The sequence below is a fragment of the Helianthus annuus genome, chromosome 12, assembly GCF_002127325.2.
Source record: "Helianthus annuus cultivar XRQ/B chromosome 12, HanXRQr2.0-SUNRISE, whole genome shotgun sequence".
Taxonomy (NCBI): Eukaryota; Viridiplantae; Streptophyta; class Magnoliopsida; order Asterales; family Asteraceae; genus Helianthus; species Helianthus annuus.
The window spans coordinates 6,935,378-6,954,343 of record NC_035444.2 but is presented as its reverse complement, the minus strand read 5'-3'; the positions used below and the strand labels follow the sequence as shown (position 1 = coordinate 6,954,343).

At 36.0% G+C, this 18,966-nt stretch overlaps 4 protein-coding genes across 7 annotated transcripts; 3 read left to right on the top strand and 1 right to left on the bottom strand.

Annotated features, from left to right (window-relative positions):
• Window positions 1–1,383: 1,383 nt before the first annotated feature.
• On the top strand, window positions 1,384–1,980 carry LOC110896339. Its single transcript, XM_022143747.2, has 2 exons — window positions 1,384–1,545; window positions 1,614–1,980. The coding sequence occupies exons 1-2, from the start codon at window positions 1,443–1,445 to the stop codon at window positions 1,850–1,852; spliced, it is 342 nt and encodes a 113-aa protein (XP_021999439.1). The 5' UTR covers window positions 1,384–1,442; the 3' UTR covers window positions 1,853–1,980.
• Window positions 1,981–5,144: 3,164 nt separating this feature from the next.
• LOC110893965 lies at window positions 5,145–7,079 on the top strand. 3 transcript variants are annotated; one of them, XM_022141128.2, is made up of 4 exons: window positions 5,145–5,392; window positions 5,521–5,627; window positions 5,697–6,037; window positions 6,716–7,079. In XM_022141128.2, exons 2-4 carry the CDS (start codon window positions 5,555–5,557, stop codon window positions 6,917–6,919), a joined length of 618 nt encoding a protein of 205 aa, XP_021996820.1. In that variant the 5' UTR covers window positions 5,145–5,392; window positions 5,521–5,554; the 3' UTR covers window positions 6,920–7,079. The 3 variants fall into 3 exon arrangements, with proteins under 3 accessions (XP_021996820.1, XP_021996819.1, XP_021996818.1); XM_022141127.2 differs by having other exon boundaries at window positions 5,146–5,392; window positions 5,506–5,627; XM_022141126.2 differs by having other exon boundaries at window positions 5,148–5,392; window positions 5,518–5,627.
• A 2,053-nt stretch (window positions 7,080–9,132) lies between these two features.
• LOC110893964 (OVARIAN TUMOR DOMAIN-containing deubiquitinating enzyme 5) lies at window positions 9,133–12,662 on the top strand. 2 transcript variants are annotated; one of them, XM_022141124.2, is made up of 3 exons: window positions 9,133–9,218; window positions 10,896–11,003; window positions 11,581–12,662. In XM_022141124.2, the coding sequence occupies exons 2-3, from the start codon at window positions 10,915–10,917 to the stop codon at window positions 12,440–12,442; spliced, it is 951 nt and encodes a 316-aa protein (XP_021996816.1). In that variant the 5' UTR covers window positions 9,133–9,218; window positions 10,896–10,914; the 3' UTR covers window positions 12,443–12,662. The 2 variants fall into 2 exon arrangements, with proteins under 2 accessions (XP_021996816.1, XP_021996817.1); XM_022141125.2 differs by having other exon boundaries at window positions 9,146–9,218; window positions 10,905–11,003.
• A 1,071-nt stretch (window positions 12,663–13,733) lies between these two features.
• On the bottom strand, window positions 13,734–17,066 carry LOC110893963. Its single transcript, XM_022141123.2, has 4 exons — window positions 16,169–17,066; window positions 15,051–15,121; window positions 14,544–14,943; window positions 13,734–14,120 (listed from the first exon to the last, which is right to left on the bottom strand). The coding sequence occupies exons 1-4, from the start codon at window positions 16,274–16,276 to the stop codon at window positions 13,962–13,964; spliced, it is 738 nt and encodes a 245-aa protein (XP_021996815.1). The 5' UTR covers window positions 16,277–17,066; the 3' UTR covers window positions 13,734–13,961.
• Between the last annotated feature and the right edge of the window lie 1,900 nt (window positions 17,067–18,966).

The following is an 18,966-nucleotide window of genomic DNA, read 5'->3' as shown; positions in this document are numbered from 1 at the left end:
GCATGCCAAACTCGTAAGGCATATATAACACTACACCGTTCGACCACCAAAATAATCATATCATATCCTATGATTCATCCATATGCCTCTCAAACAGATTACATGCTTGTGTGTAGTCAACAATATGATAACAAAGTGAAGATGTTATGAATTGATCACACTTCCATGGATGGTGTCAAGTCGTTAGAGCCACAATGACATGCATGTTGTAACTCTGTAGGCGGTTGTCTCAAAAATCCTATCTCATGAGTCATGTCTATGAATCTAGGGTTCTACGCCGCATGAGTGAACATATAATCGAACATCATACCCAGACTATGTTCACCATGCATAGAGACCCTAAAATAAATGTAATCAAACATGGCACACAATCAGTTTTATAAAGTTTCTAAACGTATATATAAAACGATGTTTTTCTTGAAAGTTTTTTGAAATAGTTCAATAACACGTCAACACACAACACTTTAGCTCAACAAAAAGAAACAGATTATACGAATACGAATGAGTCATAGATTATATTGAGTAATCATATCAAATTGGGACCAATTCTTCATTTTTCGCAAACCACAAGGACCAACCAAGCATTCAACTCTAAAAGCAAAATAATGTTTTTTGTTAAGGAAATCAAATAATGTATTAATATTCCCGGCAGACCTGGGCCTAGCCCCGGAAAAGGGCCTCCAACTAGCACTGGCACAATAAAATGAGGCCCATTTTGTTTTATTTTTGCATTTTATCAAGCCTTCAGGAGTTCTACTTCAGCTGATCATCGTCTTTGATGATTTTCAACCATTCTATATTCTTAATTTTTTTTTTATTAAAGCATCAAGTTATTTACCATTTGATTGCTATAGTTTCTACGTGAGAGTTTCTTTTACTTTCATTTTATAACTATAAGATGAATTTTAAATATATTAGACTTAAGTGCCATTTACATCTACCTGGTTTGTCCATTTTTGCTATTTTAAACCAAATTTAAAAAATGTACCAATTTACTCTGTAACATTCTTGAAACGTGTCATTAAGTCCAAAAACCTAACCCAGTTAAAAAAGTCAGTTAACTCAATTAGCCCAGGGACGTAAATGGCACATAAACGCTAGGAAATAAGTAAATAGTAGCTCAAAGTTCATTTTGTTAAAAAACACATCTTGATGAGTAAATGTGTTAACGGATTACATTATTCGTGTAAGTCTATAAGACATGTGTTTATTCAAATCGTGCAATACACGAGTTTTTAAAAGATGAACTATTTTATTACTTAGCATATAAAATTATATTTATTTAACCCGTGTAATACACCGGATTTTAACATAATAATAAAAATAAAATAAAAAACTCAAAAGTCTCGGAACAACCAAAGCATTCACAATATATACTCTTTTCGTTTCAAAATTCAAACCATTAAACCCTAACCTCATACATCCCTTCGCCGGAAAACTCTATGGACTACAATTTCCGACGACTTGATACGCAGAGACAGTACACTCACGTGTCTCCGACGTCTTCTTTCAACTACCCATATGTCTCCGATCACCCCATGACCGGTATGCGTCCATTGATATTTTCTGATTTTTTTGCATATTATTTAATTTTTGGGTTTATGATTTTACAGAGGGATTGAGTAGCGGAAGAAGTGAAGTTACGAGAGATGCGATACAGCGAGAGTTGATGAAAGAGATGATACGAGAACAGATACTAACGGAGGAACTACAACGTTGCCGGTTTTTGGAATTGCGGCATGGTGAACCGGAGATTAGAAGAATTCGAATGCCGGTTCAGGAGATCCGGCCGAGACCTTTATTTCGTGAGTTTGAAACCCCATGTTTTGATGGATCAATTGGTAGGTCATAAAGACACTTGAGGGCTCTGTGAAAAAAGAATATTTTGAAATGTGAAATTTGTCTTTAAGCGAAAATATGACCCGTGGGCAATGCGCCACGGGCCAGTTCGAAATATTGAATGAATTAGTTCAAACGTTATGTATTGAGTTAACAATATGAAAAAGTGTGTTTTAACGTATATGATTTAACTCAATGTAACCTATATAAGTATTACGGTTGGATCAAAACCTAAAATAAATTGAATTTATATAGTACAATCATATATGTAAGTGACCTGACTCATACATAGCAAAAGTACCAAAAAAATAAAATAAAACGTATATAAAGGAAAAACTGACATAGAGATTAATTATAAATTTAAAAAAAGAAAAAAAAACCATAAAATGACAAAAGAAAACACACTGGGTAAACCAAAGTCATGAAGTGTAATATATAATATAATATTACTTTTACCCATCGCCACGTTGTGATGGAGTCGAAACGTAAAGTAACTTTAGTTTATACCGTCGAATGAAGCATGTTATATTTGACCACACTCGGTTTGAAGCAAAATTTACGTTGAAATGTGGACCGACTGAAAACATACATAAAATAAGTATGAAAAAGTATTATATTTGACTTTATTCCTTTGCAAAATAAGTTTACATCGAAACGTAGAACAACTTGAATTCATACCCACACATAGAGGTGTACAAATCGGTTAATCGGTTTTTAAAAAACCGGTTAAAAAAAAAACCGGTTTTTTCACCCAACTAAAAACCGGTTTTTTTAATAACCGGTTCCGGTTACTAACCGGTTTTTGAGGTCCAAAACAATAACCGGTATAACCGGTTGGGACCGGTTTTTAACCGGTTTTTCCCAAAAAAAACCGGTTTTTTCCGGTTTTAACCGGTTTTTTAATAACCGGTTCGGTTAATAACTGGTTTTTGAAATCAAGAATAGTAACCGGTATAAAAACCGGCGGTTAAAAAAAACCGGTTAAAAAAAACCGGTTATAAAAAAAACCGGTTAAAAAAAAAACCAGTTTCGGTTTTTTTTCCGGTTTCGATTCTAAAACCAGGTTTTTGTACACCTCTACCCACACATACGTGAAAATACGCATGTAAAATAGTATTTTTAAAGTAGATGAACAAAATAGTGCCGGTTATTTATCGCTATTTATAAACGTAGAATAACTTGAATGCATAACCACACATATGTGATATAACTTACATATAATTTATTTATGGTGTATCGCCATTTATAAAATACTGCCGGTTATTTATCGCTATTATTATTTGTCGTTATTCGTTATTAACAACAATGAACACACGGGAACACCATCCTCTCCCGTTTGGGGAAGATGAGATCTTTCAAAATTGGGAACCCTACAAGATTTGGCGAGATTCAGGGCTGAAACGAAGAAAAAAAAAACCAAGTGGATTCGGTAAGGTTGATTCGGGGTTGTGCTAGAACGCCATTTCGTCCAAATCGGGACGAAATGCTTCCTAGTTCTTGAAACATACCTTGCTCTCTTATACATTTCGTTTTTTTGACTTTCATCTTACAAATTTACTTGAACCGTTATATTATTTTACATTTATCATGTCTCTTTATAGGAATTGCAACATTTGAGACATTGTTATGACGAATTTAACGAATCCAACAAATCTCTATAAACTTAGTGTACCAAAATTAGTTGCAATGGTAAATCAAATGTGCAAAGTTGAATACCTTGTACATTAAAAATGGCGAACCATACTTGCGTCAAAACACACTATAAGAGTGAATTAAACACGCAAAGTTGAGTGCATCGTACTAATTGTTTTGATGCACAAAGGTTTATAAACGAAGTTAACGAACATGAATGGGGCTTGTTTGTGTTCATTCGTCTAAATTCAACCAAACAAACGATTAATCATACACGAAGAGCATTACAAAAACAATCCTTTAAAGGATGAAATTAGTGATTTGCAAGCCATGGTGGAAAATTTCTGTTTTTCATGAAACCCCAATTCATAGGCATGGACGGGTGATCAGTGATCCAACATGTTCCTTCTAGAAATTGGATGCACGAGCAATTTTCACAAATTGCCGGTTGGTCTTCAATGGGTGAAGTGGGACCTATGAATTCAAAAAAAACACAGAATTATTCTATCGTTAGATATTTAAATAAATGTCAAACAACACCTATTAACAACGAATCGAAGTTGGATCGGTTTAAAGTTTGCTCTGACCGTCTTCCTGTGTGGGCGACTTGACCCATGACGATCGAGTGGAGATCGCGAAGATCGAGTATAGCCACGATGGGAATTCAGATATTAAGTGGGTTCCCCACTTTAATATTTACCGAAATTTGTAATTTTTTTTCTTTTTTTAGGATTTAGTAACTATTTTTTTTTATTTTTTTAGGATTTAATAAGTAGGTTTTTTTTTTAAATTTTTAAGGATTTTATGTAACTTTTTTTAACTTAATATAAGTTTGTGTTTTATTATATAAATGTCAACTATGTAAAAAATATAAAAAAAATCCACACGTCACCCCACGCCGCCTCCACTCCCCATTTTTTTGGGTGGTTTGATGAAGCCCACACTCACCACGTGTCGAGCAATACCCCCAATCCAAACCCCACACCCCGCGGTCTAAAAAAGGGGAAAAAATCAAATATAAGCATATATATATGTACTAGTTTTTGCCCCGCCCGCGTTGCGGGGCAATAAGCTGAATATTGCTCTCTCATAACATGTATGTCTGTACAGAGAGCAAAATCGTAAATTATACTTTGAACTGGAAGCGAAATCATAATTTTAAACTGAGAGTAAAATCATAATTTTAAACTGAGAGTAAAATCATAATTTTGAGCTATGGGGAAAAACATAATTTTATTTTGAACTGTGGGCAAAAACGTAATTTTGAGCTGATGGCAGAATCGTAATTTTGAGCTAGAGGAAAAAACTAACATTTTATTTTGAACTGTGAGCAAAAACACAATTTTAAACGGAGGGTAAAAACGGGGAACAAAATTAAAAGTGAGTTTTTGAATCGAGGGCAAAAACGTAATTTTTAGCTAAAGGCAAAAATATAATTTTATTTTGAGTTGGGGGCAAAAACGTAATTTTAAATAAAGGACGAAAACGTAATTTTAAACTGAAAATAAAATTAAATTTAAAATGAATTAGTCTAATAGGGGAGTGACACGCAGCTGTCTGGTACAATTTCCCAAGCTTATAAATGTATATGTTCTGGCTGGCACTATTCTCCAAACTTTTAAATGTATATGTTGCTATTCCCCAAGTTTGTAAATGTAAATGTATATGTTGAAAATGGAAATGGAAATGGAAATTAGCCATTGTAAATGTATATGTTGGAAATGGAAATTAGGCAGGGGGTCTTTGAAGAGACTGATTCCAAATTCCAAATTCCAAATTAATGTACTGCTGCTACAATCCTACTTCCTACCTACATTATTGTAGTAACTCACTGTGTCACCACCACCATTTACCTCTTTCTTCTTTCAAAATTCAAATCAAACTCACCACCGATAAGCAACACCAACCAAGTATCTTGAAGGTATCTTATTCATATTTTTCATACCAATCTACAAGTTTTTTAAATTAAGAAATGAGAAATTTTCCAATGGAAATTCTGAGTTTTCATGTGTTTTTTAAATTAAACCTAATTAGCTTGGTGTACAGAAGAATCCGCCTGCTTCACCACTGTTAAACCAACCCTATGGACTTCACTTTCCGAACAATTCATAAGCAGCAGCAGCAGCACCCTCACTTTTCCGACCACCCCATCATCGGTATACCATCACTTATCTTCAATTTCTTTTTCAATTTCACCAACTTTCTTTTTTTTTATAATTTTACAGACGATTTAGAGAAACAGAGGATACGTTACGAGATTCTTCGAGAACTAGAAAAAGAGAAGATACGGAACGAGATTCTGGCGGAGGAACTGGAACGCCGGAGAGTATTGGAATATGAAGTTCGTAGAGAATTGGGTTTAGTGATGGGCCAACGGATGCTTACTGACCGGTACCGGTTTGAACCGGAGATGTTGCCGCAAGGTGGACCGTTTTTGTTTGAGACTAGAAGAGGCGCTTTGCCGGTGCCGGAGAGATATGATGTTCCGGTTCAAGTTCAACGATCGACGATCAAATCGATCGTTGTTAAGCAAACAAATGAGGAAAAACAGGAAATGATCGGTTTGGTGAGTATCGTTCTTGATCCTGTGTTTCTTTTTATGTTTCGGATCCGGGTTCTGGTCCGGATAATGACACCCTGAAAATGACAACATAAGACTCGTGTGTCATTATTTTACATGAACTATATGACTCGTATACAAATATAACCAGTACCAAAAATCCCCAAAAAAAGGTACCAGTATTGAATATACCCGGTGCGAGTATTTGAGTGTAAAAAAACCAGTAAATACGGGTACTGTACTGGACCGGTACCGAAAACTTCAAATGTGGATACCGAATCGGTACTGAGAATATTTCGGTTTGGGAAATTCGGTACCGGTACCATTTTCTCATCCCTACATCTCACCCAACAAAGCACATACGACTCATGTACGTGTTTACAAGTCGTGTATACCGGGTGTCAATTTAATTGGGTGCATATGCATATACTAGGTTATGCTAAGAGCACAAGCTCATGGTTTTCATTCGCTTCCAGACTCGGTCTGTATATGCTAAACTGGTTCAGTCCGTACCCGTTTCGGTTTGGGTCAACAAAAGTCAAACCCGGCTTTTTGTTCGACCCGGTTTGGGTCAGGAAAGGCGAAAGGTTGAAGAAAGTTAAATTATCAGATTTGAATGGTTTGGGTTAGAACCCAGTATTTCTTGTTTTGATATAGTGGATTACCACTTATTATCTATTGTAGGGACATCCATCAAGCTCTAAAAGGAAGGCACCAGCACCATCAAAGAAGGGGGATTTTAGCTGTGGAGTTTGTAAGATCGTTGCTCCATCGGCACGAGGTCTCGAAGAACACTTATCCGGGAAAAAACACTTGGCGAAAATAGGTATGAAACCGGGTAGCAAGAAGATGAAGAAGAAGGGGCGTAAGAAAGGAAAGAAACATTAGAAACCATGTTAGTTAACACGTTTTTGGTTGAAGTTTGACTAACTGTAATTGGTCAGTAGGACTTTGTTATGGTTTGTTAGGTTTTATTTTGAAACATTGTGTTCAAGGTTTCTTGTTACTTGGTTTCAAGTCCAATCTTAGATGAATCATTGACGTGTTCTCTCTTGCTTGTCCCGAATGTGGGGGCAGTGTTCCCACGCTCCCGCATCATGTTGTCATACGATGGAAACAAATAATAATGAGGTTTGTGCATCTAAGACTAGAGGGTATGGAGAGCCCCATCCTCAAGATGATGGGCCGCCACGTCAGCGCCACGTAGGCTCGGCTTGGAGGGGATGGACCTAGGGGGGTGGGGGATGAACTGATGAACCCTTTTATATATATATATATATATATATATATATATATATGTGTGTGTGTATGTATAGATGTGTGTGTGTTAGGAGAGAGGAGAGAGGCACGGCTACATCGGCTGTGGGAAGCCGAACTTGCCGGGCCGGACCTGAGGGGGGTGGTGTGGGGGACCGGCGCCGGTCCTAGCCGGGCCTCAGCCGGCCCCCATACCCACTAGCCTAAAAAGTACATAATCAAATATGATGTGACAATGATATGATTTATACAAAACAAAAATGTCAATGTAGTAACATGTGAGCTTTTACAGCAACTATATCGATGTTCTTAAATACAAATCTGTGTAAAATCTATGAATTATTATTACATATAATGCAGCTTTGTCGTGATGTTTAAAATCTTGCTTGAGAATATGCTATGGACAAATTAAAAGTGTCTTGTCATAATATGCAAATTATTGGCAAACTCATGAAGTGTATTTTCTGTACAAGTATCCAAACTTGTTTGAATATGAGATTGCATTTTCGTTTGGATTGCGGCACCCATCAATCTGGGCGGGTTGGGAAGGTTTAGGTAATGAGCCGATGCATGTTTGGATTGATAAAGGTTTTGAGCAAAATTGATTTGGGTCAAAATGTGTTCCGGCCAAAATGAGTCGCTTCAGAAAAAAAGTATCCCAAATAAGTTCATCTTCAATACTTTTGATTAGGGGTGCAAACGAGCCGAGCGGCTCGCGAGCTACTCGAGATCGGCTCGAGAAAAAGCTCGAAACGAGCCGAGCCTTATCGAGCCCGAGCCGAGCTTGAGCCTAAAATAAAGCTCATCTGTTTATCGAGCCCGAGCTCGAGCCTCGCATGTGAAGCTCGTTAGGCTCGTCGAGCCTTATCGAACCTAAAAATAAGCTTATTTAGTAAACGAGCTCGAGCCCGAGCTTCACTTATCGAGCTCACGAGCCTAAAAATTCTATTATTTTTATTTAATATATTAATTAATAGATAATAAACGAGCCGAGCTCGAGCTTGAGAAAATACAAACGAGCCGAGCTCGAGCCTTGAAAACAAAGCTCGAATCGAGCCTGAGCTCACATAAAGTTAATCGAGCTCGAGCCTGGTCAAGCTCGAGCTCGGCTCGGCTCGTTTGCACCCCTACTTTTGATGGTGAGTAGTGGTGACGGTGGAGACAAGTACAAGTGATATCGAGGGTGGTGGTGTTAGTAGTGGCGCAGGCAAGGACGATAGTGACGGAGGTAGAGGTTGCGCCGCAATGGTGGCGGTGATCGCGTCGACGTTGGCGTTCGTGCTGGTGACGTTGATGGCAACATGTACATAGGTGGCACGCAGTTGTAGTGATGTTCATTATGAAGTAAATAACCAATGGTTATGCTTCGCTTGCGGTGTGGGCATATAATGTATGCTTGTGTGGGCCATCGGGTGACAAAAGTGAAATTGCACTAATATTAACGTTATTTTACTAATTTCATGTGATTAGACCTTAAGGAGCCTTTTTAAGTAAAAACCCCAAGTATTAAACGTTTTTTTGGCTAGAAAACTCAACTTTTCCGTCCCAAGCCTCTTTGTAACCTTAGGCCGAACCTTCAGGAACTTTCATCCGGCGACTGGCAACTAACGACGTTAAGGTTCCGTTAGCTACGGCCCATTAGACACCAATATGTTAATAGCTGGGAGCATCGGTGGTAATTTTTGTAGTAGCGACCGGTGGCGGCCAACTAACAATAGTTGAAATTATTAAAACCCGTTATTCCTAAAACTAACGAATAATAACAATAAGTAAAACGTAGAGGGTCTGTCATCCGTTTTTTATAACTCAAGGGACTTGAAAATAAAAACTGAAATATGCTAAATAGATCCCTTAATAATAAAACCCTGCCGTTCGTGGTGTAATTGTTGCTGCTTGCTTGCTCTTCAGTACGCCATTGAAGACCCTTTCGGTAATATCTCTTTTTCTTCTTGTTTTTCAATCAAACGATTGATTCAACTGTCTCTATTATCTGTCCAAACATGCTTCTAAATCCTGTCTGAATTGAATCTGTAGTAGACGATTGAGAGGATTCTGATATTATTAGCTATTCAATTAGGGTTTGATTACTTTGTTGTAATTTATTTATTGTTTGGCCTCTAATTTTGAGACGATGTAATGTGTTCTATGAGGTTACTATTAATCCCAATATATGTTAAGTTGGATCGGGTTCGAAGGAATGGATATGGGTCATGGGTTAAGCATAAGTAAGAGTATGTGTCTGTTTATATTATAATACTTGTGTTGCAAGTAACAGTAGGTTATAAATAGATGTTGAGGAGGATTGTGAACTTTTGGGGGAAGTTTAATTGATCAGATGAAAATGTAGCTCTGTTTTGACCGATTGGGGTCTTTAAGGGTGTAGAGGGCACCTTCTTCGGGTACTTTTGGAACACTGCCGCAATGGGTTTGGGTAGTGCAATCGGGAAATCCGTTTTGGTTCGTGAACCCGAAGAGAGAAATGGTACTTTGGGTAAAAGTATATTTTTGGGTAGTTTGGGAACACCTTCACAATTGGGTTCATTTGGGTAAAAGTAAGGTGGCACTCCCTCATTGGCTGGTTCAATTTGGGTACTTTGGGTCGTTTTAGGAGCTATGCAGTTAATATCGGTGATATCGGTCCCTTAGTAAAATATCGGTGTCAAATATCGGTCAAAATATCGATACCGGTATTATCGGCGATATTGACCGATATAACCGACATGTCACCGATATTTGACCAATATAACCGATACATCACCGATATTTGACCGATATATCACTGAATTATTGGTGTTAAATTGCTATATATATAAATTCTGCATTATATTAAAATTACCGATATCCCACCGATATCTTACCAAGATAACCTAATTTCTATTCAAGTTTTGAAATTATAACAATTTAGAAGTTAGTATATGATACTACAAAGTCAATGCATATATCCTTTTGTATCTGTTTCTTTCTTCGGACAGTGGGCCTTTTCTGTTATTTGAAACCCATGTTAGTCTCTTGTCTTTTGTTTAAAACATCTTTGTTTGGATGGTTCTAAGCGCATCTTATTATGCATGTACTAATCCATGAATGCTGTCTAGTAAAAGCTGTAAAACAGTAAAACCGTTTGGTGTTATTATGTACGGCTTCATTTGACATTAAACAGACCAAATTTGATCTATTTTGTGGTCAAAATCTGTCTAATTGACTGTAGATTGTCATTTACCGAGTAATTTTGTCTGATAAAACAGCAAAACCACTTGGCGTATTATATGGCTGTGTAATTTGACATTAAAGAGACCGTATTTGAACTATCTGGCAGTCAAAATCTGCCTAATCAAGAGAAATTAACAATGCAGTGTGCTGTTATTATAGTAGCTAACATTGCAATGATGTTACTTAGACAGAGTGGCTCATTAATTGCTGTAAAACTTCTATCTAAAAGCAATCCTGAATCTCATTAAGATTTTACCTGTGGCACAAGTTTGGTAATTAAAGCTAGGTGACGCCTTATATATATGTATATATATTCATGTTGTTAACTTGCACTATATTATATAGCTTCTGCTTCTGAACTACTATAATAGCTCATTGTTAATTTAATTGTTTACACTAGTGATTACAGATTTTTGAGAATGGAAAATACACAAGATTTGGAGGAAAATCAGACTAATGAGGTTATAGTAGAAAAAGAAACGCGCGAGGAGATGCTTTCAAGGCACAGGTAAACTTATCGAGTTTTTTTAAATAATCAATGTTTTAAATATACTGTTATACTATATTACTACTATGATAATCTTGTCTTTTAAATAAGAGTAAAGTACACGGATGGTCCTTGTGGTTTATCAAAATTTTAGATTTGGTCCCTAGCTTTGTAAAAGTACACGGATGGTCCTTGTGGTTTGCCTTTTGTAGCACATTTAGTCCCCAGCTTTTTCCAAAAGTACATGGATGGTCACCGTGGTTTGCACTTTGTAACGCATTTAGTCCCTAACTTGGACCTGTTAAAACCTTTAGATTTATTGGTTGGAGTCTAAATGCGTTACAAAGTGCAAACCACAAGGACCACCCGTGTACTTTTAAAAAGCTAGGGACCGAATCCAAAGTTTTGGTAAACCACAGGGACCATTCATGTATTTTACCCTTTAAATAAAACAATTAAGGAGGCCCTATGCATGTGAATACACTTCGGTCAACTCTCGGCCCGTTTCCATTTTAGCCCGTATTTAAAATTTACCGATTTAAAGATTTTTCAAGAAGTAAATTACACAACTTAATTAAAAATATATATATACATACAGGAAAGAGATCACTCAGCTACAGAACAAGGAAATTGCGCTAAAAAAAGCAGCTGCAAAAGGAAGCAAAGCCGAGCAAAAAGCGAAAAAGAAACAAGTGGAAGAACAAGTATCTCAACTCACTACCGAACTCAAGGAAAAACACGCAACCGAACTTGCTTCCGTAGGTTACGCTAACGTAACCACTAGTGGGAAAGATAAAGAAAGTGATATCGATATTTTAGCAAAAGCCATAGCCGGTGTCTCCGTTACCAACCAAATTGAGCACGCAAAGCCCACTAAAAGCGCAAAACGGAAAGAAAAACGGGCCCAACAAGAAGCAGCCCGAGAGCAAAGAATACAAGAAGAACAAAGCGGTATTGTAAGCGATCGAATGGTTGAGAATGAACGATTAGAGAAAAAACTTGAACCCCTTGGTTTGGTGATTAACGAAATCAAACCGGACGGGCATTGTCTTTACAGAGCTGTTGAAGACCAGTTAAAAGTCAAAGGTTTGACTTTTTACACATTTCAAGAACTTAGAAAAATGGTGGCGGATTATATGCGGCAAAACTCGTCCGATTTTCTTCCGTTTTTTCTATCGGAAGTTACGGATGGAGATTGTGATGACCCTGTTGTGGAAAAGAGGTTTGAGAGTTACTGTAACGAAGTCGAGTCAACGGCTGCTTGGGGTGGTCAACTTGAACTCGGTGCGTTGACTCATTGCTTGAAGAAACATATCATGATATTTTCGGGATCTTTTCCTGATGTGGAGATGGGAAAAGAGTACAAAACTGGTGAGTCTTTGGGTTCGAGTATTATGTTGTCGTATCATAAGCACGCGTTTGGGCTCGGCGAGCATTATAATTCTGTCGTCCCCGTTTGAAAAACGGTTGAAATGGGTCGGATAACAACATATCATACTTTAAGTTGATACTTTTTTTTCTTTCCCATAATTTTTTGTTTTGTAATGGCAATAGAAGTCATGCTTAATCTCTTGTGTTAGAGTTTGTAGTAGAGTATTGCTGTGAAATGTTTTTGAATTTGAACTTGTATCACTCAAATAACATAATTGCTGTCTTAAATCATGGATGCCATGTGAAGTATGGTGCTTGATCTCTTAGTTTAAAAAAGCGCGCCTTAAGCGCAAAGCGCATCTAGGCGCAAATCCCATCGTCTTGTGTGACATAAGGTGCACGATGTACAAGAAGCCAGCTGAGGCGCGCTTTTTAGGGTGAAAATCGACCTAAGGCGCAGCTGAGGCGTACGCTTTTTGTACATGTGGTGTTTCTATGCTTGTTGTACAACAGGCTTTTTATGCTGTACATTTATGTTTTTTTTCATTTTAAAACATATATAAAGCTTAATCATAGCTAAAATATAGGTATTGGATGCTAAACTCTTATGATATATATATAAAATAAATTATATAATCACTTTGCGTTTGGTGTACGAAAAGCTTACCGCTTTTGTGCTTCGCTTTTTAAAAATCGGTTTTAGACCTCATCGCTTTTGTGCCCTTCCCGCTTTTTTAAACCAAGCTTGATCTGAGTTTATGATATATTTGTTTCGACATTTTTAAAGATTTGATTAAAGATTTGACTGGTTACTTGTGGGCATCAGAATTCAGAACGCCTGTAACCAAGTCGAGTCAAGTTCGTTAAGACTCGTACTTAAGAGACTTAAGAGAGCTCGAGCTTGACTTGCTTCACGGTAAATTTAGAGAATACACTGTTCATTCTATATAATTTTTTAATATTTTTTGAAAGTAATTGTGAAAGAAAATACAATGATAAAAGTATTAAAAAATTATTTAATTGAAAAAAAAGAAGAAAAAAAAAAGATTTTTAGTATAGTCATAAAGTGAGAAAATACAATAACTAAAGTATAAAAAACTATTATTTAATTGAAAAAAAAAATAAATTTTTTTAGTATAATCATAAAGAGATGAAGGTCAACTGTGAATGTTGATATCAGTCAAAACCATGAAAACAACTTGCATAATAAAAATTCTTACTTTAATTTGCAAAAACAGAATTCTTACTTTATTCCAATTGGGTTTCAAAGAAAACAAACACAACTTTGACCTAAGAAAGTCAAAATCTTGCTAAAGATGTTCTTGTTTATCCAGCCAAATAGATCAAACACATTATTGATCCAGCACATACATGATTATATTCATCATTCATAATTTCATACTGTCTTGTCATAAATTGTAAAAAGTAAATAAAAATCAGTAATCCCACAAACCTTTATTTACACAAACTTGTTTAAAACCATAAACTTACTATAAAAAAAAATATCAACATAACCACAACCGAAACCGATTACCAACTCAAGATCATAGTCTTTGTCTTGAAGTATATAATTATGGATTAACCTAATCCGTCTAATTAACCTTTGGTTCATACGCGCAAAGCCACAGGATCTTGCCATGAGATCTTCCTCTTCCCTGATCGATTCGTTGAACCATCGCCAACGTTCCTACAAACCGATAGCATTAAATCATTCTGTTGTTCTTTTCTTTGATCGTCAAAGCTCTCTTGCACTTCTTCTTCTTCCATCTGAAAAAATACGATATTATAGCGTTAGAAAACTTTAAAAACTGTTCCATAAAGAGTTCCATGTAGTGCTGCAAACGAACTGAACCGTTAAGGAAATATATGTGTTCATGAACTGTACATGTATTGTTCATGAACACATATGGAAACAAACGAACACAAACAATCGTTCATGAACGAAATCTTGAAGTATTTAAATAAAATATAAAACTAAAAACACTAATGAACTATCGAACACAAACAAACATAAACGAACACGTTACTGAACGTTCACAAACATAAATGAACGACCGAGGCCTCTGGTCATGTTCGTTCATTTAACTTCACAAACGAACTTCCCGCCGAACGGTACACGAACTATTCGCTGAACGTTCGGTTCGTTTGCAGCCCTAGTTCCATGGTTCATTATAGTTTAGCAAAACTTACTGATATCTGGTTCAAGTCGAATATAGGAGCACGCGCTTGAACCAACGGTTTCTCACCACTAACACCGTTTTCTTTCTGAACAAATTCGGTCGCTGGAAACGAATTGTTCCCTATAACCCTTTGGTTTAGATCGACACCATACAAATTTACATTTCTTCCCAAGTTAACCGCGTTAGGTAGTTCATTATTAGTAATGTTTTTCTTCTTGGTATACATTTTCCCCCTCTGGATTACGTTTGGAGTCGGGGGCAAATTCGTCAAAGGCGCACCCTTCTTCGGGTTATTAACCTTCTCCTTCTTGCTTTTCCTGTATTGGGTTGTTTCTATATTCGGTAAAATCACTTCTTGTGAAGTTGATGATCTCACTTTCAATAAAAATTTGCGTCGACGCCTCAAGAACCTGGAATAACAAAGAACAAGAACCGTAATCTCGACGAACATTTAAATTTCTAGAATTCGGAATTTATATAAAATACGTTGTAAATAATTATCAAGGTGATGCCATACCTAACTTCAGCTTCTAAAGTTTGTTTCTTTTGCTTCATTGCCTCCAATTGGTTTCTTGCAGCCTCTGTTTCCTGTAAATTTAGAATAATATTCAACAATAAATATGATGGTAACTTCAAGATTTTGGTACTATAAAAAGTAGGGGTGCAAACGAGCCGAGCTACTCGCGAGTTACTCGAGCTCGGCTCGAAAAAAAGCTCGAACGAGCCGAGCTTAAACGAGCTCGAGCCCGAGCCTAAAAACAAGCTCGTTTAGTAAACGAGTCCGAGCTTCGCTTATCGAGCTCAAGCCGGCTCCCGAGCCTAATCGAGCTTTCTATTTATATATTTTTTTACTAATATATTAAACATATATTTATATAATAATAATAATTACCATTTATATAAATATAAAAAAATAACTAAATTATATGTATAATAATAATTATAATTATAATTAATATAAATTAATTAAAAAATACTAAACGAGTCGAGCCCGAGCCGAGCTCGAGCTTGAAAAATTACCTTCGAGCCGAGCTCGAGCTCGAGTTTTCATATGTTAAACGAGCTCGAGCTTTCATATGTTAAACGAGCTCGAGCTCGAGCTTTCATATGTTAAACGAGCCGAGCTCGAGCTTTCATATGTTAAACGAGCTCGAGCTCGAGCCTGGTCGAGCTCTCGAGCTCGGGCTCGGCTGCACCCCTACTTAAAAAGAGATAAATCCAGTGATTGTACAAGATCATAAAAGATTTTATACAAATACCCTTTTGAAATTGAGAGATCAAACAAGATTTTTTTTCAAAGAAAATTCTGCAAATTATTAAACAATTTTTTTTTCCATCTTTCAATCCCAGTTCAGATCATAACCCTAACCCTAAAATACATCCAGGTATTCATGTCAAAAGACTCAAAACATAGATCAAAGGTCAATCTTTTTTATAAATCTTGAACAAAAAACAATAGATCTATTCTGATGCATACCCATATACAAGATGGCATAAAGATCATCAAGAAACATCAAGAATCATATAAGAAATCACAACATATGATCAAAACAACAAAACCCAAAAGGAAATCAAGCAAAACATAACCCAAGATCAAATCTTTAAGCATAAAATGAAAAAAAAAAAAAAAGATACCTGTTGCAACTCAAGAAAATCTTGAACAAGGGTTTGGTGCTTAAATCTTGCCCTAACATCCTCATAAGGAGACGGATCAAAAGCAACCCCTTTCATCTTCTTACTCATGAGATCTCAACTTTCTTGAAAATCCCAGTTAGAAAAGATACAAAAGATGCAATTTTGATGAAAAATATTGAATAAAAATGGAGTCTTGAAAGGTAGATAAGAGGAGAAAGAAGAAGAGGGGTGTGGGGAAGAAAGTCTTTAAAAGAAAGATTAATGGGTGTGGGGGAGAGAAGGTGAAGGTTCTTGCTTTTCCTGTTTTCTCTGTTGATGTTGATGAAACTGACCAAATAAAAATGCCCAAAAAGCCCACACATATCCATTGGTTTGGTGGACAATGGAGTGATGAAGATGGAGAATTTTGGGGGTTTGCAGAAGGGTATTTGTGGAAGAAAATGATAATTAATTGGTCTGTGTATATGTATGTGTGTGTGTGTGAGATTTGTTTTTGTGTGTGTGTGTGTGGGTGACTGTGTGTGTGAGGTGGGTTTGGTTAGAATTTGAAGACACCTTCCCTCTTTCTCTCTCTATCATTTCTTTCCTTCTCTCTCATCTTTCAAGACTTTTTTTTTTTACATGCATTTTTTTGGTCCAAATGGGCCATTAGAGAGACAGAGAGGATGAGTGGTGTGTGTGAACTCTTCTTTAAAAGCTTCCATTTTTCTTCCATTTCTTGAGGGTGTTGTCTGTAATTGTGTTATACATACAATACAAGACAGAAAGAAGCAGGAAAAAATATTAAATTTTTTTATTTAAAATAAAAATTTCTAGAGAGAGAAAGGGTATGAAGATAAGATTGAAGAGAGAGGTGCTTTTCTGATGTGTTGCAGTTGTTGGTAGTACCTTGTTTTTAGGCCTGGGTTCCATAGGTAACCTTGTGAAATTACATTTTTGACCAACACTTCATCCTTTTGAATTCAAAGATTCCTTCATTTGGATTTTGGTCTTTAATTCTTTATTATATTGCAGGGATACCCTTTTCCTAGTCTATAAGGGTAAAAGAGTAATTTTGCTACAACCATGGAAGATAGAGGTCAATTCTTCAACTTTCTGGTTGGGTAATATTATCTTGTGACAACTACAAGTGGTAGTGGAGGAAGGTGCATCTAATAAAATTAACAAAGGGATCTTTCTAGCCCTTGTATTATTGAGACATTTCTATTAAAGACATTTCTTTCATTTTCATCCTTTTCTAAAATTATCATAATCTTTATGTCACCTCAAACCAGATCTAAAAAATAGCACATAACAAAATTTTAGTTAACAAGAGCATAACTCTTTGGCGTTCCTTCCGAGAAACCATACCACCGACTGCCACTTGACAGTCGTTGTGCTACCACAAGAGCATAACTCTTTGGCGTAACACATGGTGGGACGAAAACCCGCGTTGACTCAGGATAAAGCCTGACACCACTGCAAAGAGGCTGGACTCTATCTAGCATTACCTTATTCATCAAAGTGACACAAGTAGATTAAACTTGAGTCTCCACAACTCACTCTACCACTATCTTATATCATCATAAACTTATTATAACCTTATTAAAAAGCAACTAAGTTATGCATATGAGAGTTGTACAATTGGCTTTGGGAGCTTTTCAAAAAAAAATTGAAATTTTCCTTTTTGACCCTAAAGTTTTAAACTTTGACAATTTAAGTTTAAAGTTTTAATTTTTGTTTCATTTTTAACCTTAAAGTTTTAATCTTGACAATTTAAGTTTATAGTTTTAATCTTTGTTAATTTAACCCCTTTCATTAATTTGATTTTCCACTTCTAATTCAAAAGTTTTCATCTTATACAATTTAACCCCTTTGATTAATTTGATTTTTCACTTCTAATTCAAAAGTTTCCATCTTTTGCGATTTAACCACTTTGATTTTTTTTACTGATGTGTTGTAATCTTGGCTTTGGGAGTTTTTCAAAGAAAAAATGGTTATGCATATGGTTGTTGTAACCTTGGCTTTGAGGGTTTTTAAAAAAAAATTGATTTTTTTACTTTTCACTCAAATGTATTTCATAAATTACCTTTAACGCAAAACTATTTGTTTTTTTTACTTTTAACATAAAACTTTTTATCTTTTGCAATCTATGCTCACAATCTTTTTTACTTTCAACTTTGGCCCTTTATAATTTTCATTTTCCGCAAATTTTTCGCTTTATGCTTCGTTCTAAATTTTGTGACTAAACACATCGAAACGTGCGTCTTTAGTTTAACGTTTTTACGTTTCGTTCTAAATTTTGCGAGTTAACACGACGCAACGTACGTGTGTGGGTGAACGTTTTTACATCGTTTATTTTTTTCCCGTTTGAAAGGTTCAACATAACGTGCGCATCCTAAATCGACTTAGTTATAACTAAAGAATCCCCGCCGCATTGCGGCGGGTCGTAATTCTAGTTTCAAACTAAAATGTCTTCTGTCCCATCTCACATGAATGTACCACCACACCTAGTCTTTAGTCCTTAACCTACGCAACAATAGAAGAAAAATCAAAAGTTCCTAAATCTAAATAGAGAAAAATCGTTTTTGTATATATTAGAAAGCAATTTATATACAAAATGATTGTCGCATCATAGTACCAACGAGTAGTAAAGTATTTCTCCTTCAAGTGGTGCAAACTTTAGTCCATACCGAATATTGATGTAAAATTTAGGAATAGATTTAGTGAATGTATGAGCTTAAGGTTAAAAAGAAAACCAATTTTTATAAAAAAGAAATGTATTTAAAATAGCTATATATATAAAAACCATGTTAACG